Source organism: Chlorocebus sabaeus, chromosome 2 (assembly GCF_047675955.1).
Source record: "Chlorocebus sabaeus isolate Y175 chromosome 2, mChlSab1.0.hap1, whole genome shotgun sequence".
Taxonomy (NCBI): Eukaryota; Metazoa; Chordata; class Mammalia; order Primates; family Cercopithecidae; genus Chlorocebus; species Chlorocebus sabaeus.
In genome coordinates this window covers 40,534,130-40,555,117 of record NC_132905.1, presented here as the reverse complement: position 1 = coordinate 40,555,117, position 20,988 = coordinate 40,534,130, and the positions used below count along the sequence as shown (strand labels likewise).

General features: G+C 51.3%; 2 protein-coding genes across 5 annotated transcripts in view; one reads left to right on the top strand and one right to left on the bottom strand.

The window, feature by feature from the left end:
* Positions 1-16,960, top strand: part of PIGU (phosphatidylinositol glycan anchor biosynthesis class U) — a 106,777-nt gene extending 89,817 nt beyond the window's left edge. For all 3 annotated transcript variants that reach the window (XM_008021436.3, XM_008021444.3, XM_008021426.3), the window contains 2 exons: positions 2,296-2,438; positions 16,521-16,960. In XM_008021436.3, coding sequence (XP_008019627.1) covers positions 2,296-2,438; positions 16,521-16,634 — 257 coding nt within the window. In that variant the 3' untranslated portion in view covers positions 16,635-16,960. The remainder of the gene's footprint in view (positions 1-2,295; positions 2,439-16,520) is intronic.
* Positions 16,961-17,152: 192 nt separating this feature from the next.
* MAP1LC3A (microtubule associated protein 1 light chain 3 alpha) lies at positions 17,153-19,057 on the bottom strand. Of its 2 annotated transcripts, XM_008021405.3 has the most exons (5): positions 18,598-18,879; positions 18,235-18,290; positions 18,045-18,151; positions 17,605-17,774; positions 17,153-17,342 (listed from the first exon to the last, which is right to left on the bottom strand). In XM_008021405.3, the coding sequence occupies exons 1-4, from the start codon at positions 18,656-18,658 to the stop codon at positions 17,612-17,614; spliced, it is 387 nt and encodes a 128-aa protein (XP_008019596.1). In that variant the 5' UTR covers positions 18,659-18,879; the 3' UTR covers positions 17,153-17,342; positions 17,605-17,611. The 2 variants fall into 2 exon arrangements, with proteins under 2 accessions (XP_008019596.1, XP_008019606.1); XM_008021415.3 differs by having other exon boundaries at positions 17,153-17,774; positions 18,619-19,057.
* Positions 19,058-20,988: the final 1,931 nt, after the last annotated feature.

Below are 20,988 nucleotides of genomic sequence, written 5' to 3'. Positions count from 1 at the left end.
GGTGGCCAGGCTGGCAAACCAGGCTGGTTTCGAATTCCTGACCTCAGGTAATCCACCCACCTCGGCCTCCCAAAGTGCTGGGATTACAGGTGAGAGCCACCGTGCCCGGCGGTGATTTTGTTTTGTAGCGGGAGTTGAGAATCATCTGTATCATCCAGGCCCCTTCCAATGCATGAGCCCCCAGTATAGCATCTCTACTAAGTTGTTGTACAACTAAGACAAGTGGCCTAAATGTTTGGGAGTTTCTCCACCCTGTAAGTCTTCCCAAACTCTCACTTGGGAGAAGGGATTTCCTGAAGGTCAATATCAGAGGAGAGAAGGGAACTTCCATTCAGTGTCTGCTGGGAAGCAGGCACAGCGCTAAGTTCTTTTCAAAAAGGTATTCTTTTAATTATTTTAAATAATATTTATTAGTTTTTAAAAATATGATTAAAGTATAAAGAAAGAAAAGTAACAGACAATCCTGCTGTCTGATAACCCCTAGAGAGTTGAAACGGAGGGAAAAAGTACAGTGCGGTAAGCAGAGTAATAGCCCTCCCCTCACAAAGATGTCCACGTTGTAATCCCCAGAACCTGTGAATACATTGCCTTACATGGCAAAGGGACTTTAAGATTATCCTGGACAATCCATGTGGCCCCAGTGTAATCACAAGTGTCCCTCAAAGTGGAAGAGGTGGAGGCAGGGGGAATATGGGAAATCTCTGTACTTTCTGCCCAATTTTGCTGTGAAACTAAAACTGCCCTAAAAAATAAAGTCTACTGGGCATGTTTGTGCACGCCTGTAGTCCCTGCTACTCAGGAGGCTGAGACAGGAGGATCCTTAGAGCCCAGGAATTCAAGGCTTCAGTGAGATATGATCCAGCCACTCCACTCCAGCCTGGGCAATGTAGTGAGATCCCGTCTCAAATAGTCTACTAAAAAAAAGATGGAAGAGGGAGGCAGAAGAGAAGGTCTGAGTGATGCAATGTGAGAAGGCCTCAATCTACCATTGCTGGATTTGAAGCTGGAAGGGGGTCATGAGCCAAGGAATGCAGGGGCCTCTGGGTACTAGAGAAGGCAAGCAGGGGATTCTACTCTAGAGATTTTAGCCTGTGAGACCTATTTTGGAACTTCTGCCCTCCAGAACTGTTTAATAATAAAGAATATTATTTAGATCACTAAGTTTGTGGGAATTTGCTACAGCAGCAATAGAAAACTAATGTAGCCAGTGATATATCTGTCATTTTTCACATGTCATCTTGCTTAATCCAAATGAAGTGTGCATTTTAGCCCCATTTTGTTTTTATTTTTAAACATTTTTTATTTTTAAATTTTTGAATTTTTTTTTTAGAGATGGGGTCTCACTATGTTGCCCAGGCTAGTTTCAAACTCCTGGACTCAAGCAATCTTCCTACCTCAGCTTCCCAAAGTGCTGGGGTTACAGGCATAAGCCACCATGCCCACCCTAATTTTTAATTTTTATGAGTACATACTACGTATATAGTCTCATTTTACAGATGAGGAAGCTGAGGTCTAGAGAAACTTGCTAATAAATGGCAGAGCGGGATTTTAACCAAGATCTGTACCTGGCTGCCATGCTACGCTCCCATTTGGCTGAAGCCAGCCAGCCTGCCTGCCTGCCTCTGGACCACCCTTGAGTAGCAGGTCCTTCCTGAGACTTCAGGGAGAGCTTTCTTCCTGGTGGGATTCGGTATTCCCTTAGGGGCAGGGAGTTAGAGACAGTGTCAAAAAGAGGTCTTTTATCATCTAAGGGAGAGTTGGGAATGTTTGAAGAGCAAGGCAGGGGTCCTAAGACACCAGTTAAGGATAATGGAGAACATGTTCCTAAGACCCAGGGCTGTGGCACCATGGAGACCCACGGTGGGGCTCTGTTCATCACGGTTCATGCTGGGGTTCCCACCCCTCATCCCACATGGCCAGATGGCACCCTGCTTGGGGAGAGGGATATTCTTGGACCCTCCAAGATTAGGAGGTGAGGGGAATGTCTTCCTGAAATGCCCTGTTTGGTACCCTGAGGCACTCATGGCATTTCTAACTATAGCTGGTCTTCAGCCAGCCAAGCCCACAGTGGGAGGAAATAATCCAAATCCAGGAGCTACCACCAGCTGTGGGCATGGGGAGCCATTGACTTGGGAGTCTGGGGTTTGCTTCCCGGCACTCTAGTACCTCTGGCAGTGCTCTGCCTTTGAGCTACATGAGGCTTACCTTGGGCCTCTCCATTCCAGCAGCCATCGCAGCAGGGAAAGGGTGCCAGAGAGAGCGCATCAGGCTAACTGTGACCCTCTGTCTTTGCAGTCCTGAGAAACATCTTTGTCCTCACCTGTATCATCATCGTCTGTTCCCTGCTTTTCCCTGTCCTGTGGCACCTCTGGATTTATGCAGGAAGTGCCAACTCTAATTTCTTTTATGCCATCACACTGACCTTCAACGTTGGGCAGGTAAGAGGGACAGCGTGGGGGTCAGCTTGGGGACAGAAATTCATTTTGCAGCCTCAAGCATTCAACCATGGCCTTGGATTCTGCATACCGGGGGTGTAGATGTGAAGGAGGGACAGTTACTCCCCTCAAGTAGCCCCCAGTTAGAGAGGAAGTAAGAGCAGTGTAAGACTGAACCTGGCAGATAGGTACTGGGCACCACACTGAGCCATAGCCACGCTGAATTCTCAGCAAGCTTGAGAGACAGGGCGTGTTATCCCTACTTTACAAATGAGGGACAGAGGCTTGCAGAGGTCATCTCTTGTCAAAGGTCATTGGAGGAGCCAAGAACAAAATTCACATAAGACTTGATTTCTGAGGCACCCCTTTCTGTAATGGTGTCTGTGGTTCCAGCACCCATAGGGAGTACACAGAGTGAGGGGGAGAGGGCAAGGCAAGGGGAGGAGAGACTCTATGGACTCTCGGGACAGCAGGAACTAAGGCAGGCAGATGAGAAGGGGGCCAGTCTGGCTGTTGAGGAGTTGAGCATAAATTGTGTGGCTGGGAGCGGTGGAGAGGAGGCTGCGGTCACAGGCTGAGGAGTACCAGCAAGGTACTTCCCTGAGCTGGGAAGCCTGTCCCTCTGTTCCACAGAGCAGGATTCTCAATCAGAATCCTCAGAGGGGGCTTGTTAAAAATGCAGATTCCGTTAACAGGCTTTAAACCCTGCAATTATGTTACAACCGTCCCAAGTACATGGCTCTGATTGTTTTAAAATGCCAGGTTCTCTGATCCCACTCCCAGAAATGTTGATTCAATGTGGAATACAGAGTCAGGAATTTATATTTTTAATAATCTCTCCAGAGGTTCTGTGGCAGCGGGTCTAGCAAACTCCAGGTGGACTCACCCACCCTTCTTGGAAGTTCCCTCCTCCACGTGCTGCCTTCTCTTAGGTCAGGCTCTGGCCTCGTAGTGGAAGTCTTATGAGAATCACTTGTACCATTTACCATTTCAATTGCCATTGGCACAGCCAGGCATTTCCTATGTGTAATAGCCTGGATGGGAAGCAGGCTGGCTGGAAAGACTAATGATGCCAGTGAATAATCCCCAGGGTAATTCTTGCCTCCAAGGTTAGCTGCAGGAAAAGAAAGGAGTTAGGGCTTTCTCAGTGAGTGATGGGAATGGTGTTTCCTGCATGGACATTTCTGGAGGATTAATGTCCAGCCCAGCCAGTTGTCTTGGTTCGTGAACAGAAGAAAGAGAGATGGAGGGCCCTGTAGCCTGGGTGGGGCCCAGCCGGACGGCCTGTTCTGCCTCTCACACTGTAGTTAGGGATGGTAGATGCATAGCCCCTCTTACTTTTGACCCACGCAGGCAGAATTCTGCAGGGCTCAACTGCATATCCTGAAGGAATCCAGAAGGTTGCTCTGGCTCTCCTACCTTTCTGGAATCTCCTTCCTTTTCCTTACCTCCCAGTGGTGACTGGCGTGGGAGGGCATTGGGCCTGCCCTGGGCCTCTAGGGAGGTTGGCAAGCTCCACAGAAATAGTCCACAGCCTGTTGTCTTGTCATGAGTCTTGTCAAGCTCCATGGAGCTTGCCAGATAACAGCTTCCATCTCTGTGGCCGCCCTTCTGAGAGAAGGGACTCTAAAGCAGCACAGCGGGGTGTCTGCAAGTGATCAGGTGCCATTGAAGGCAGGAGAAACTGAATTATTGGAAAGAGGGATTGGGGTTAGGGATGGAAACCAAAGGCAGGTGGATCAAGTGTGTTCATAGCTGAAAGAAACCAGCTGGACTCTTGGCATGATCTCTTACCTTTTTTTTTCTTAATCTCTTTTTAAAATGTATTTTAAATCACCAAGTAATGCATGAATTCATTATTGCTGGGGGAAAGAAGTCAAACAAAATAGAAGAATATGGAATGGGCTGAGTGTGGTGGCTCATGCATGTAATCCCAGCTCTTTGAGAGACTGAGGTAGAAGGATTACTTGAGGCCAGGAGTTCAAGAACAGCCTGGGCAACATAGCAAGACCCCATCTCTACCAAAAAAAAAAAAAAAAGACTATGGAATGAAAAGAAAAGAAAAGATCTGCCTGAGCCCCCATCATTTTCTGCCCCTCTGCAGACGTGGCCATTGGGATCGGTTTGGTATGTCTTTGCAGACTTTCCTCTGTGCATTTATAGACAGCTATATACACAGATACATAAAGAGAGGTGTTTTTTTTTGTTTATGTAGGTAAATGGCATTCTCCTTTAAGTAGCATTCTTTGGCTTGCTGTTTTTCACTTAATGATTTTGTCTTGAGATAATTTTTTAATGGCTGTGTAATATCCAATGGTTTGGACTAGGTACAGCCCTGCTGACGGGCATTGAGGTTGCCCTTGGTTATTTTGGCACTTTATTTTATTTATATATTTATTTTTTGAGATGGAGTCTCACTCTGTCGCCCAGGCTGGAGTGCAATGGCGTGATCTTGGCTCACTGCAACCTCCACCTCCTGGGTTCAAGCAGTTCTCTCACCTCAGCCTCCCAAGTAGCCAGGATTATAGGCGTGCACTACCACGCCTGCCTAATTTTTGTATTTTTGGTAGAGAGTAGAGATGGGGTTTCATCACATTGGCTAGGCTGGTCTTGAACTCCTGACCTTAAGTGATGTTCCCCGCCTCGACCTCCCAAAGTGCTGGGATTACAGGTGTGAGCCACTGTACCTGGCCTATTTTGTCACTTTAAATGTAAGAGCCTTGCAGCCAGGTGTGGTGGCTCATGCCTGTAATCCCAGCACTTTGGGAGGCTGAGATGGGAGGATCACTTGAGGTCAGGAGTTTGAGACCAGCCTGGTCAATAGTAATAAATAATAGATAGTAGTAATAAATAAGTAATAAATAGTAACTAATAAATAAATAAAATGGAAGAGCCTTGCATATCCCTCCACATATTGTTGTACACACATGCTGGTATTTTGTAGATTCCAAGTGGTGGGATTTGCTGGGTCAAGGGGCATATGCATTTTGCGCCTTTGGCAGGTATTTCCAAGTTGCCCTTCAGGCAGGCTGTATCAACCTATAGGCCTCCCAGCAGGGGGTCCAAGTACTTCCTGGGGCTGCTGGCTTTGGACTTTGTTACTGCTGCTGCCAGATCACTAACAGGGTGCGTCAGATGGGGCCACTTGCTCACTGAGGCAGTCACTCGAGGCATATCCTTGTCCCAGAGCACTGACTGAGGTAAGAGAGCCTCTCTTCATGAAAATTATGCCATCCTTGCCTTTGGACCTGTTGGCAGCCTCAGAGTGCAAAATGAGACATTTCGAATTTTACTAAGAGTTCAGTGTCACCTCCTCATAGAGACCCTTCATGAGGTCCCCTTGTCCCACTTTCTCAGCCCTGCATGTCATGCACAGCCCAAGCTCAGCCCCTGCTTCTGTGTCTTCCGTCGAGACATATGGCATTTAGGGACATGTTCTCAGTTCCATATCCTGCTGTGAGCTAGGAAGGTGCTGGTATTCACCTGCCTCATTTTCTTTTCCTTGGGCAAGACAGAGCAGAGCTCTCCTAGGAACCAGATGAGTACAGATCAAGGAAGTATCTAGAACCTTGATATCATTGCTGAAATCAAGAGTTGAATGTAGAGAACATCTTGGCTTATGGATTGCTTTTTAAATCCTGCTCTGTTTGAGTTGTTCAGTGCCATACCCTATTACAGAACAAATTATATGTGGATTATTAGTTATACTGGCAGGTAAACTAGTGACTAAGGCCCCATCCTTTACCCTGGGAGCTATTATTTTTCTGCCTGTGGCATGGTGCATTTGCTAATTATGGTTGTTCCTCAGAGTCAGTAACAGGAAATGACAACAGTAAACCATCCATGGTGGGGGGTGCGCCTGAGCGTGAGAGAAGGAAGGAGGGATTGAGACCAGTGGATTGCTTGAGGGCCTCCCCACTTCCTAAAGTGATTTAACTTCTCTAGGTTGCAGTTTCCTTATCTCAAAAACTGGGATGATGACCCACAGCTTCCAGGGTGTTGAGAGTCCTATTGCCATTACTCATGTGTGTTGACATGGGAAATAGCAAGAGCAACATGCTCTTCAAATACCCAAACAGATTCCTGGAGAAACAGTCCATGAACCAAGGGAAGCAGTTTTTTTTAACCCTTTTGTTTTGTGAGTCAGTGACCAGCAGATGGAAAATACTAATCAAGGATTACATATAAATGAAAAGGAACTTGTTTAAATTTAGCTTTTTTAAAAGAGGAGGGCAAAGTGTCACACTTACCTTCATTCTGTTTAAAAACAGAGAACGTAAGAAAATCTTTTCCTAAAATCATAATTAATAGTGGCTCATGGGGCCAGGCACAGTGGCTCACACCTGTAATCCCAGCACTTTGGGATCATGAGGTCAGGAGATCGAGACCATCCTAGCTAACATGGTGAAACCCCATCTCTATTAAAAATACAAAAATTAGCTGGATGTGGTGGCACACACCTATAGTCTCAGCTATTCGGGAGGCTGAGGTAGGAGAATCACTTGAACCTGGGAGGTAGAGGTCGCAGTGAGCGGAGATCATGCCACTGCACTCTAGCCTGGGTGACAGAGCAAGACTCTGTCTCAAAAAAATAAAATAAAAATAAAAAACGGTGGCTCCTGTTTCAGGAGAGCTTACTAGGGACTGGCCCCACATGATCCCTATAATCTTCTGATCACGTGCTCAGATGGCCTTCGGAAGCATTCTCTGTGCATTTACATAAACTCACAGGCTCATGGAGAAAGAGGCTTATTTGTGTGTGGGTATGTGTGTTTTTTTATTGACATGATGATGAAAGTGGGACTTTTTTCCCTTTTAGTAAAATGTCCTGGTGATGTTTGCTCATATGTGAGAGAGGAACCTCCTATTTGAGTCTTGCATATGGGAACTCACCACACTTTACATAACTACTCTACTGACAGCCCTTTACGTTGTTTTCCTTTTTTTCTTATAAGAAATTTACTCTTCATAACAGCTCTTTGAAGGAAGTAGTAGTATTATCTCATGATACAAATGAGGAAACTGAGGCTTGGAAGGGTTAGAGGCTTACCCAAACTCACAAAGCTGTGAAGGGGTGTATTTATCCACAGTCTTGTTTGTCAGATCCTCTTAGTAGACTGTGGGTTCCATTAGGGTGAGCCCTGGGTCTGTCTTCTTCATGGCTGTATCCCTAGCACCAAAAAGAATATTCAATGAGTAATTATTGATGACAAATTGAATGAGCTGGCATCAGAAACCACATCTTATGACCAATGCTCTGACACAATTCTGTACACCCTAACCTCCCTGTGCCATTCCCTGTTTTGGTCAGATTTGGGCCTGTGGCTGGTCTACCGGATCCCTAGGGAGTCAGAGCCAGAGCCCTCTTCCCCTTGTATCCCAGTAGCTGGCCTGAGAGCCCCACTCCTGCCCTGTGTGTACATCCAAAACAGACTTCTCGTCTGCCTGCCCTTCCTTTTTTTAAGTAGGCCGGTTGCGGTAGCTCACGCCTATAATCCCAGCAATTTGGGAGGCTGAGGCGGGCAGATTGCTCGAGCTCAGGAGTTTGAGACCAGCCTGGGCAACGTGGCAAAACCCCATCTCTACAAAAAATACAAAAGTTAGCCAGGTGCAGTGGCATGCTACCTGTAATCCCAGCCACTCAGGAGGCTGAGGTAGGAGAACTGCTTGAGCCCGGTAGGCAAAAGTTGCAGTGAGCCGAGATCACACCACTGCACTCCATCCTGGGTGACAGGAGTGAAAATGCTGTCTCAAAAAAAGATTTTTTTTAATTTTACTTCATTTTTTTTTCTTTTTGAGACAGGGTCTTGCTCTGTTGCCCAGGCTGGAGTGCAGTGGCACAGTCACAGCTCACTGCAGCCTGAACCTCCTAGGCTCAAGAGATCCTCCCACCTCAGCCTCCCAAGTAGCTGGAACTATAGGCACACCCCCACACCTGGCTACTTTTTAAATTTTTGGTAGAGATAGGGTCTTACTATGTTGTTACGAGCTCGAACTCCTGAGCTCAAGCCAAACTCCTGCCTCAGCCTCCCAAAGTGCTAGGATTACAGGTGTCAGCTGCTGTACCCAGCCAACCACCCACCCACCCTTCCAAGCAGGATCGGGATCATCTGGACCTCTGCTCCTCAAGCCACTGCCTGTTTGCTATGAGGGGCCAGCCCTGACCCCTCCCTGTACTGCAGACCCTCAGATACTGGGCTGGCCCTGCATTGGCCATTCTGCTTTCTATTTCGAGTGAGGCCTGAAGCCCGAGGTCTGACACCAACCTCCTGCATGCTGCCTCCTGCCTGGGACTCACCGTTCACTGCAACACAGATGAAACCACAATCCTGTCTCCTGGAGTTGCCTCTCAGTTGATCTGGTGTGTCATTCTGGGAAATGGGACCTATGAGGAAACGCTTGGACATGTGTTGGGTGGGTCATTGGTGGCTGAGTGGTATGTAGTCCCCATTCGGGGATGGCTCAAGACCCACTTCAGGTTTCTTCCAGCAGGTTGTGTGTGGCCTGGGCTGTGCAAGATCCCAGGTCTGTGTGTGGGAAGGCTCGTTCCTCCTGACGTGCAGTGACCATGGCCAGGCTAGAGCCCTTGTCCTCATCCAGCTGGATGTACGTGTTTACTTTGCTTTTCCCAACTAGTGGCATTCTGTCAAGGTCTTAGTTCACTCCTTTGTCCCTCCAGTGCTGAGCATCCCAAGCTTGTCCCTCACAGGCCCTTCCCAGCCTCTTCTCCTCTCCATAACCAGAGTGACAGGAAAAGCCCAGGCTGCATACAGCAGGACAAAGGCCACAGAAGGCCAGGGCTCTGGAAGCCCACACTCTATAGCGACTCCAGCCCTATCTGTCCTGGCTTGCTGGCCTCAGGCACATCCCATAACTCCTGGGAAGCTGATTTATTTATTTGCAAATATTAATTAGGTACCTACTATTCACCAGGCACTCTGCAAGGGGTGAATGAGACAGAGGTGTACTTCCAAGGAGCCCTCAGTCTGTGGAGAGAAAGGAAAAGACATGGGCAGGACAGGGCAGCCTGACCTGCTGGGAGCCCAAAGCTGGGCTGTTAAGGAGGCTTCCTGGGGGAGGTGGCCTCTAAGTGGGATCCTGAGGGATGGGTAGGATCTAACTGGGTTCTGTGGTTTTAGGTAGCAAGACCTGGGTGGGGGTGAAGGAGGAAGAGAGAGAGAGAGAGGAGGAGGAGGAGGAGGAAGGAGGGAGCGAGGGAGAACACCGTGCTGCTGAGAGCTCAGTGGGACGGGCTGTACCGCTTGAGAGGGAATGAGACCAATTCAGACAGCAGTGGTCAGACCACATGGCCTTCAAGGGCCTCTTATGCAGAGGTCCAGACTGCGCCTTTGGCTTTAAGCTGAGGACAAATGTGATCAGATCCTTGCTCTGAAAACCTCACTCTGCTGGGAAGAGCAGAGGTAAGAGGTGAGAGCCTGGCATCCGGAGCACCAGGGAGGAGGCCGTTGAAATCTGGGGGAGGTGGTGGTGGCCTCACTTTCCTCAAACTGGGAAGGTGGTTGTGAGGACTGAATGTGGGGAAGTTTTTGTGAATTGAAAAGTGCCATGTAACGGACAGTTACTTGTAGCCCCATCCTCAGTCTCACCTTGTGACCTTGCAGCCCCTGAGACTGAGGTCCAGAGATTTCACTTGTTACTTTGCATCTTCAGAGCTAGAGGGTGGAGCTTTCTCCTCCACCATTTCCTCCCACATAATGTCCGCTCTGGCCTGTGGGTTGCCAGGTTACACCAAAGCGCTGTCCAGCTCCACAGTCGGCCACCAGCCTCCTCTGCCTCCCAGCTTCCTGGATCCCAGGCAGGTGGGCAGAGGCTGCTGCACTTTGCCAACTGTGACGGCCACATGCATCCTCCCCAGCGCGGGCTGGCTGTCAAATGTCAGTGTCCCCAACAGCAGCAGGAGGCCTGGGGAACCAGGACATGCCTGGGTGGTAGCACCTGCTTCTCTAGGAATCTGCAGCCCTGGTGGTGGCCAAGGCTGCTGTCCTGAGCCTAGCAGTTTCACGACACACTGGATTAACAACCTCTACTGGCTTTTCACAAAAAAGTCAATCTCTTTCTCTCTCCACTGAGTGACAGAGCTATGAACTGGGGAGAGCAGCCTCCGCAGGGTGTAAATGTACCTGAGGTGTCAGCACAGGCCTGGCATGGAGCAGGACTCTGTTCTGAGCAGGACTCAGTTCATGTGGGTGCGGACCCTAGGTGGTTGTGGAAGAACTCAGGGTTGGGCCTCTGACAGGACTGGCCCCTAACTCTTCACTTCCTACCATGCGACCTTTTGCAGGGCCCATAACCCCTGAGTTTCCCTTCTCTAAGTGGGCATTGTCAGCCCTACCCTGGGATGTTGGAAAGGGACAATATTGTTTTTGTGTTAAAGGGCCTGGCCCAGGACAGACACTCAGAAGATGTTCATTTCCTGTCTCTCTGTCCTGCCCTGCAATGGAGCATGTTCTGAGGGTTTTATTCTACTTCTGATTCCTGTCTGTCCCTGGTCACCCCTTTATCAGCTAGCTGCCCCATGAGCTCTTCATCATGGTCCCAGAGGGAGGCGGCCCTGGAGCCCTCATGGCTGCCATAGAGAGGAATGTGGACCGAGCCGTCCCTGGGGGCAGCGCTGAGAAGGTAGAGACCAGCAGACAACTCAGAGAGAGCTGGCCCTGTGCAGGGTCTGAGACCATAGAACTGGAGCAAATGCAGCCCCATTTCGTTGGGAGGCCAGTGGGCAGTGACTTAACTTCAGGGTCCATGTAACAATGCGGGGTTAGAGAAGACTCCTGGCAGGAGATGAGCCTCTGAGGAATAGGTGGGAGCTGCAGCGCTGCTGAGCAGGGCAGGAGGAGCCAGGGAACTTCTGAGCAGGTGAGCGTGTGTGTATGTGTGTGCATCAGTGTGTGTGAGTGCAGTGCGAGCCTGTGTGAGTAGTGCGAGCTTGCATATATGCGCACCTGTGTGTGTGCGAGCATGTGTGTCTAAGCATTGCAAGCGTGCATGTGTGCACCTGTGTGTGTGTGCACGCACCTGTGTGTGTGTGTGCGCACCTGTGTGAGTGCAGTGTGAGCCTGTGTCTGAGCAGTGCAAGCATGCCTGTATGTGTGTGCACCTGTGTGTGTGCGAGCATGTATGAGCAGTGTGAGCATGTGTGTGCACCTGTGTGAGCATGTACATGTCACCTGTGTGTGCAGCACGAGCCTGTGTGAGCAGTGCAAGCATGCATGTGTGTGCACCTGTGTGTGTGTGAGCGTGTGAGCAGTGCAAGCATGCATGTATGTGTGTGCACCTGTGTATGTGTGAGCAGTGTGAGCATGCGTGTATGTGTGTGCATCTGTGTGTGTGTAAGTGCGTGTGTGTGTCCAGAGAGGATGAGGGGGGCCTCCCAGCAGGAGGTGGCTGTGGAAGAAGAGTGCAAGTCTGAGAAGGGGATTGGCAAGGCAGCATTTCAGCCACGTTGGGTGGGATCCAGAGACCTGAGGACACAGAGGGACAGACATGTTCTGGGGTCCTAACTCTGGCACAAAGAGTAGAAGAGCCCGGCTGGGCGCGGTGGCTCACACCTGTAATCCCAGCACTTTGGGAGGCCAAGGTGGGCGGATCATAAGGTCAGGAGATCGAGACCATCCTGGCTAACACGGTGAAACCTGTCTCTACTAAAAATACAAACAAAAAACGAAAAACAAACAAAAAAAAACGGGCGTGGTGGCACGCACCTGTAGTCCTAGCTTCTTGGGAGGCTGAGGCAGGAGAATCGCTTGAACCCGGGAGGCGGAGGTTGCAGTGAGCTATCACACCATTGCACTCAAAAAAAAAAAAAAAAAAACTAGAGGATCCCAGCATTGTTGGTAACAAGCTACAGCCTATTACTGTCATTTTCCAGATGAGGAAAATGCAGCCTAGGGGACAGGAAGAGACTTCACATCACACAGCCACTGACTTGCCCATGCAAATTCCACAGCCCCTTGCCCAACTTGCCCCTGTCCAGACAGGGCAAAGGGGCTCTGGGTCTGCAGCTGCTGTGTTGGCTGCATCCTAGGGCTTCTGGGAAATCCCTGCTCCCCTCACAGCCCAAATGGAAAGCCCCAAGGTCAGAAGAGGTTGTCCCGGCTACAGGCTTCCCTCTGAAAGGACCAGGCCTCTGGGCCAGCCTGGTGTCCTCTCCCTAGGGGCAGGGTGCCCACTCAGGACTTATGATGCCCAGGGCTGTGTGCCCAAGCCGCTCACAGGGCTCTTCCCGCCACCCCCTTTATCCTGCAGATTTCCACACACACCGCACAATTGACAGCTTTAGCATTGGACACCCATATACATACCCACCAGTGGGAGTCCACCGTTGACATCTTCCTGTACTTCTCCCATCATCCCTCAGTCCATTTTACTTTTTTAATGTATTTCAAATTGAAATGCAGACATCAGTACATTTCCTGCTAAATATTTCAGCATGTGTATCATTAACTAGACTTCACTATTTATTTACATTTTTCTTATGTAAAATTTATTATACAGGGAAAAGTGCAAATCTTATGTGTACATTTGCCAAAGCCCTCTTTCACTCAGCAAAATATTTTGAGTTTGTTACATATAACAGTAGGTCATTGCTGTTAATTTTTTTCCTGTTTGAAGAGCTGGGGTTTTGCTCTGACACCCAGGTTGACCTCCTGGGCTTAAGTGATCCCTTTGCCTCGGCTTCCCGAGTAGCTAGAATTACAGACACAAGCCACCATTCCCAGCTAGTTCATTTATTTTTTAAATAAACTTTTTATTTTAGAATCACTTTAGATTTATAGGAAAGTTGGAGAGATAGAACACAGTTCCTGTAAGCCCCCACCTAGTTGCCTAGGTTGTTAACATTTTATATGTTACCATGATATGTTTGTCAAAACTAAGACACCCTGATATATTACTATTAGTCTGAAACACTAGAATGGATTTGGATTTCCTATTTTTGCAGTCACATCCTCTTTCTCTGCCAGGACCCCATTGAAGGGTCCACGTTACATTTAAGGTCACACCTCCTCAGTGTCTTCTGCTTTTGTTTTTAGTCTTTCCTGACTTGTCATGACCTTGACAGTTGAGGACCACCAGCCAGGCATCTTGTAGAATGTCACCCAATTTAGGTTTGTCCCCCAGTTTAGGTTTGTCTGATGCTTTTCTTAGGATTATCCTGCGGTTGTGGGTTTTTAGAAGGAATCACATCTATTAGGGGTACATGCTAGCCATGTGATTTCAAGCTGATGTTAACCTCCACCACGTGGTTAAGATAGTGTTGGCCAGGTTTCTCCACTGTGAAGTTACTCTTTTCCCTTTCCCTGATCTTCAGCAGGAAGTGAGTAACCAAGTCTAGACCACCCGAGGCTCAGGGGATGCAGAGTGGACAAGAATTAAGCTCCTTCTATGGGAGGGAGTATAACTACCTTTTTTTGGAATTCTTCTGGAAGGAAGATTTATCTCCTCCCCCCATTGATGTATTGATTCATTGATGTATTGGCTGATTTGTTTTAATTGAAGTTTTATTTTTTATTTTTGAGACAGAGTTTCGCTCTTATTGCCCAGGCTGGAGTGCAGTGGCACATCTCTGCCTCCCGGGTTCAAACAATTCTCCTGCCTCAGCCTCCTGAGTAGCTGGGATTACAGGCATGCGCCACCACGCCCAGCTAATTTTGTATTTTTAGTAGAGATGGGGTTTCTCCATGTTGGTCAGGCTGGTCTCGAACTCCCGACCTCAGGTGATCCGCCCGCCTTGGCCACCGAAACTGGTGGGATTACAGGTGTGAGCCACTGCGCCTGGCCAAAGTTTTATTTTTGTCAGTGGAATACATGTAGTTTGTAGAGTTCAGGTTTATAGGGGAAAAGAATAGCTACCTAAATTCTTCCTGTTATTTCTGCTGGTGTTTCTAAATAATATGCCTACTCTTCTGTGTGTCCTTTTTCCGTTTTGTATTAGGTTGGATCGTATGAAATTGCCCGTATTCAACCATTTTTTTATCTGCAAAAATGGCAGTTTCATCTGGTCCAATCTAATAACCTCATCTTTTTCTTCCTCCTGCTTGCGCAGATGATTATCGTGTGACATGGAGTTGCTTCGTTTTGATTGTTGTGGATTGTGACTGCACCTGCCCCTCATCTGACCTGGTTCAGGGATCAGCCTCTGAGCTCAGTCCCTGCTTTGGGCTCCTCCTGCCCAGATGGCATCTCGGGCCTGGGTGAGAAAGGGCTGCAGGGTATGAGGTCAGCCTTTGCTGTGATCGCTGCCCCCAAATGGGCCAGCCTGTAGCTGCCAGCTGGGCAGCTGGGGGCCGGGCCTCAGGGGCTGCCTGAGCTCTGTCCGCTTTTCAGACACTGACCAATCTGGTGCTCCTCAGGGATCTGGGCCCCAGGCAGACCACCTTTCTGGGTCCATGGCCATTAGTCCAGTGCTCCAGGTGCAGCCTTAGGCCAACCATTGAACCCTTTGAGTCTTAGTTTGCCCATCTATTGAAGATGAGGATTGTTAAACCTTCCAGATGGGCTTCTGTGGTGATAGACTGGCAGGTACTTGTCCTGAGGCCATTAGAGCTGCTGGTGACAGGATACCTTCCTGAACTCCAGGCACCTCTGATCTCTCTTTAGCTGCTGTTGTGTTACCTTCAGGTGAGTGAGAAGCTGCCCAGGACAGGGTCTGGAGGTCTAGATCCCAGGCTTAGCTCAACCTGTCTTGCCCCAAGACCATAGCCAAGTGCTCTGTGCCTTAGTCTCCCCATCTGTGCCAGGTGGTTGGTGCCAATCCTCTGAGGCCTCCAGGTGCCTGAGAGCTGCGGTGTCTGCAGTGTGAGCCCGTCCGCTCATCCTTCTCTGAGGCTGGGCCCTGCCCAACCTGCTCCAGGGACCAGTGGTCTTGGGAAGCTTGGGCTAACCGAGACTGCAGACTCTGGGTCTGGTGTACAGGGCCCTCGGCAAATCCCTATTCCTTTCTGGGCCTCCTTGAAGAGACAGTGGGCTGAGCTTCTAGGCCCCCTTGATTCTGCGTGTGGCCCAGAATGGGACAGACAGACTGAGCTGGGCACAGAGATACCATAGTGACAGAACCATTCGAAGATCCTGCCCTGATGGAGGCCCCGGGCCAGGGGAGGAGGCACAGTCAGGCTGTCAGCTGAAGGAAAAATTGTGCTTTGGATGAGTCTGTTATTGAGTAGAGATTAGTGGGGCCAAGACCTAATCTGGGGGGCAAGTGATCCTGAGACCTGAAGCGTAAGCAGCTGTCGACTAGATGAACGGGGAGAGAACATTCCATGCAGAAGAAACAGTAAGGATCCTGCAGTGGGGTGAGGTGGAGCCGGGAGAGGGTGGGCAGGGACCCTAGCAAGGTCTCAGAGCACCAGGGAGTTCAAGCTTCCCCCTAAGGCATGGGAAGCCTTTGGAGGATTTGAAGACTGGAAGTAACACCATCAGATGTAGGTTTTGAGAAGCTCCCTCTGGCTGCCAGGGAGAATGGGGTGGGCGTGGGTTTGACAGCACGGAGCTCAGGGACCAAGCTTTGCTGTTGTTTAGGAGATGACAGTGGCTCTGTCCAGAGTAGTGACTGTGGGGCTGGATCGAAAGGGTGGATTTGAGTTTAAGGGGTAGAATTGACAGGTCATGGTGGCTTGATGTATGAGAGAAGTGTCAGGGCAATTTTGTGGCCTGGGCACTTGGCTGGAAGATGGGGGCATGGCACCCAGTGGGAGAAGTGTATTTGACAGAGGGAAGGTGAGGAGTTTGATGTGGACCTGGCTGGGGTGGAAGTGGCTGTGGGAAGAGGAGGCAGAGGCCTCTGGCTGCACAGGCACCAGGCTGGCATTTGAGACCAAAGCCTGGGATGGAGGTGTAGACCATGGGTGGGGGCTGGGGAAGTCTGGACAGCTTCTGAGAGGCCAACAGACCTTGCAGGGTCAAGTTTGGGCCCTGAGGTGGGGGCCCTGGGCAGGGCCTCTCCAGTGATTGTGATCCAGAGCCAGGCAGGGGCTCTCCTGTCTTCCAACATGTGCCAGCAGTTCAGGGATCCTGGGCTCAGGGGGAGATACCCTGCAGCACCACCTCACATCCTTTCTCTCCCCCCAGATCCTGCTCATCTCTGATTACTTCTATGCCTTCCTGCGGCGGGAGTACTACCTCACACACGGCCTCTACTTGACCGCCAAGGACGGCACAGAGGCCATGCTTGTGCTCAAGTAGGCCTGGCTGGCACAGGGCTTTGTGGACCTCAGGGGGCTGAGGGGCCAGAAGCTGGGCCAAGCCCTCCAGTCAGAGTTGCCAGCAGGCGAGTGCTCCGGCAGAAGAGGTTCGAGTCCAGGTTCACAAGTCAAGTCTCTGGTACCAAAAGAGACCCATGGCTGATAGTAAGGCCTGTGGGGAAGAACTGGGAGCTCCCCAACTTGGACCCCCCACTTCATGGCTCTGCACACCAAGGAGCCCCCTCCCAGGCAGGAATGAGAAGAGACAGGTGAGCAGGGCTTGTTAGGTTGTAGCTACTTAATAAATGTTTTTTGTTATGAAGTCTACCCTGAGATCACATCTGCCTTGCACTCCTAGAGGGGTGGCCCCTAACGTTCTGGAACACTACACACAGGTGTGGGTTTCCAGAGCGAGCACTGAGGCCACAGAACACAAGTCTGTGTGCCAGAGCCCGGGGATGGTGCAGACAGCCCTACCAGCACCCTTCCCACTCCCAAGCAAGCAGCTGGAGGCACAGGGCCAGGCAGGCCTGAGCAATCTTTATTCTGCAGAGGGACAATGACCACAGATCCATACACCATGTGGAGACCGAGGGGCTGTGGAGACCAAGGGGCGGGGAGCCAGGGGCCAGTCTTTCAGGGGTGGGCAGGTCCAGGCGTGGGCAGAGCCTCGGGTGGGTGAGGGGCAGATGGGCAAACAGGCAGGGGCCTAAAAAAAAGATGAACCACACAGCGGGGTGCTGGGGGCTGCTCCCCACCCTCCCCCATCCCAGCCAGCACCCAGAGGGACAACCCTAACACGACCGGCCCAGGATCCACCCAGGGGCAGAGTAGGTGGGTTGCCCTCTGACTAGGGGGGCACATGCCTGCCCAGCCCACCACGGCAGAGGCAGCTCAGTTCAGGAACCAGGAGCTCTCTGGGCAGGGCCTGACCGGCCCCCCCCCCCCCACTCCCAGGCCGACCCCCCTACTGCTGGCTCAGAAGCCGAAGGTTTCCTGGGAGGCGTAGACCATGTAGAGGAAGCCGTCCTCGTCTTTCTCCTGCTCGTAGATGTCCGCGATGGGCGTGGACACGCTCACCATGCTGTGCTGGTTCACCAGCAGGAAGAAGGCCTGCGTGGGGTTCAGCTGCAGGCGGCGCCTGAGGCAGGCGGGAGAGTATGCAGCTGTAAGGGGCTTGGCTGCGGGGCGGACGTAGCGCTGACCCCCAGAATGATTCCCAGCCTTTCACACCCATCCTCACCCCACCTGTCACGTCTGACCCAGCACCGACTGCAGCCCCGACCTTGACGTTTCCAGCCTCCCCAGAACAGGGGTCCACCACCGGTCCCATCACCCCTGACCCCTTCTCGGCGGGAACCCGGCTCCCTTCCCGACCCAAGCCACCACCTGGCAGCGGCTGCCCACGCACCGGATGATCTTGACCAACTCGCTCATGTTGACATGGTCCGGGACCAGAAACTTGGTCTTGTCCAGGACGGGCAGCTGCTTCTCACCCTTGTAGCGCTCGATGATCACCTGGGAGCAGGGCGGGCGGGCACGGGGTTGTGTCGGGGAGGCGCGAGGCGCGGCCGGGGCAGGGCTGGGGGCGCGGGACTTACCGGGATTTTGCTGGGGTGCTGGTCGCGGATCTGCTGTACCTCCTTACAGCGGTCGGCTGCGGACAGCGGCCAGACCGTGAGGCCGGGTCGGCCCGGCCCAGGTCCTCCCCACGTCTCCGCCTGCCTGTCCCCAAGGGGCGGCCCCCAGCCACGCCCCAGCTCCAGCCCCCGCCCCCGGGGCCGTCAGGCCCCACAGCCCCTGGCACCTATCGTGGTGGGGAAGCAGGCAGCCCCCGCCCAGGCCGGAGCCAGCCTCCCAGCCCGAGGGTCCAGCCGAAGCCTGACGTCACCGGGCTGACGTCACCTGCGGCAGTCTGGGTCTGCCGGGCACCCCCCTCCCCGGCACCCCTACCCCGAGCTCACAGCTCGCCTGCCGGGCCTCACCGAAGCTCCGCCGCTGCTTGAAAGGCCGGTCGGAGGGCATCGCGCGGGCCCGGCTGGGCGCGCAGGCCGGGGCTCTGGGGCACGGAGATGTGGCTGCGGTTTGGGGGCTCCGGGGGCTCCGTGCCTCGCGCTCAAGGGCTCCGGCGCTCGCGCTGAGCACGGCAGCGGCGGTTGCGGGAGGTAACTCGCCCGGTGACGTCAGGTCACAACATTCCTTAAAGGGGAGGCCGGCGCGCCGCTCCCATTGGGCCGACGCACAACCCGCCCGCCCGGACCCGTGACGTCACGGCGCAGAGAGCCTGGGTCCCCGGCCCGGGACGCGAGGGGCGGGGCTCCTGGGCGCGTCACAGTCCCGTGACGTCATGAACAGCGCGGGAGCCTCTCCCGTGGCCCCGACTCTGGTGAGGCCGGGAGGGCGGTGGGGCCGCCCTGGGCCGATGGAGCGGGCGGGCCAGGCTGCAGCCCCGCGGCACCACTTCCTGCCCTCACCGAGTCTGTGTCAGGACTGACCCGCGGTTCTGGGCACCGTGGGAAACAGCTGGAGCCAAAGGCCCGGCGCCTTCAAGGGGGCTTAGGGCAAGAGAAGGGAGAAGGTGCGGGAGGCACAGTCAGACACAGGATAGAGCAAGACGCTAGAAATGAACGCCCAGGTTTGAAAAAGAATAATATAATTGAAGAGTAGAGCTATCGAAATTCAGGTCTCAGAGGATGAGGTGAGAAGGCAGAGCAGGACAACAGAAGAGAAATCGTGGACCTGGAGGCTGATAGCAAGCAGCTTACCAGAGGACAGGTGATGGAGAATTAAAAGGAAAAGGCCACGGATGGCAACGCCAGGAGAACTCGCAGGCCGGAGCAGAGCTCCAGAGGCGAGCACTGAAAGACCTGCAGAGGCAGTTCCTGAATGAGAGCTGCCAGAAATGATGCTTAAAATCCAGAGCAGAAGGCACAGACCGAAGATCAACATCTTTTTTTTTTTTTTTTTTTTTTGAAATGGAGTCTCCTCCTTTCGCCAGGCTAGAGTGGTGCGATCTCAGTTCACTGCAACCTCCGCCTCCCTGGTTCAAGCGATTCTCCTGCGTCAGTCAGCCTCCTGAGTAGCTGGGATTATAGGCGCCTGCCACCACACCTAGCTACTTTTTGTGTTTTTAGTAGAGATGGGGTTTCACCATGTTGGCCAGGATGGTCTCGATCTCCTGACCTCGTGATCCGCCCGCCTCAGCCTCCCAAAGTGCTGGGATTACAGGCGTGAACCACTGCGCCCAGCCGCCAAAATAATTTTTAAAGAATGTACTTCAGTATCAAAGACATGGAACCCAAAAGGAAGAAATTAGATGGAAAAATGGTGAGCAAATTAGTAAACATGTCAGTAAATCTAAACAAGTATTTAATATGCAACATGAATAATGGATAATCTGTGGGCCACAGAAACAAGATGCATGAGACAGAAGAACATGGGAGAATGAGAGGGCAATCAGAGTTAAGGTGTTTTAGGAAGTTCGATTTGAGAGGGGGATAAAGAGACTAAGCATTGTCCGGCTTTGTAAAGTCAGGTGTGTATTTCAGATATTTAAGAGGGATCATCAAAAGAATACAAACTATAATGGAAGCCAGAAAAGGAGAAAAAGGAAGCAAAGTAAAAGGGATGGTAAATATATAGTACAAAACCAGAGGTAGAAAATGTGGTTTACATTCACCTCTTAAAACACAGATGACCAGATTGGCCAAGAAAAAATAAAATGCAGCTCTATGCTATTTACAAGAGGACATTTAAAATCTAAGGGCACCAAAAGTAAAATGATGGAAAAAGGTGTACTAGAGAAAAACTAACCAAAATATGTACCTATAGAAATTCACTCAGACAAAATAGGCCTTCAGGCAGAAGACATTGGGGACAAAGGATCACCATGAAATGATGCGAGGAGCTCTGTGAAGAGAGGAAAGTTCTGAACTTCTATGTTCCAGGGTTTTTAAGGCTGAAAATAGGCTGGGTGCAGTGGCTCATGCCAGTAATCCCAGCACTTTGGGAGGCTGAGGTGGGCGGATCACTTGAGGCCAGGAATTCAAGACCAGCCTGGCCAACGTGGCAAACTCTGTCTCTACTAAAAATACAAAAATTAGCCGGGCGTGGTGATGCACGCCTGTCATCCCAACTACTCAGGTGGCTGAGGCACAAGAATTGCTTGAACCTGCTAGGCGGAGGTTGCAGTGAGCCGAGATTGCGCCACTGCCCTCCAGCCGGGGCGACAAAGCAAGACTCTGTCTATATATAGACTCTGTCTATGTTGCGCTCTCTCTCTCTCTCTCTCTCTATATATATATATATATATATATATAACACAAGGAGAAATTGCCAAGTCCTCCATCATAGTG

Bases quoted from the DNA above. Each gene is read 5' to 3' on its own strand.
- MAP1LC3A (XM_008021405.3), bottom strand. From the start codon at position 18,658: ATGCCCTCCGACCGGCCTTTCAAGCAGCGGCGGAGCTTCGGTGAGGCC. The intron at 18,152-18,234 runs GTAAGTCCCGCG...CCCTGCTCCCAG, and splicing joins AGCACCCCAGCAAAATCCCG to GTGATCATCGAGCGCTACAA. The intron at 17,775-18,044 runs GTGCGTGGGCAG...CGCCTGCCTCAG, and splicing joins GAGTTGGTCAAGATCATCCG to GCGCCGCCTGCAGCTGAACC.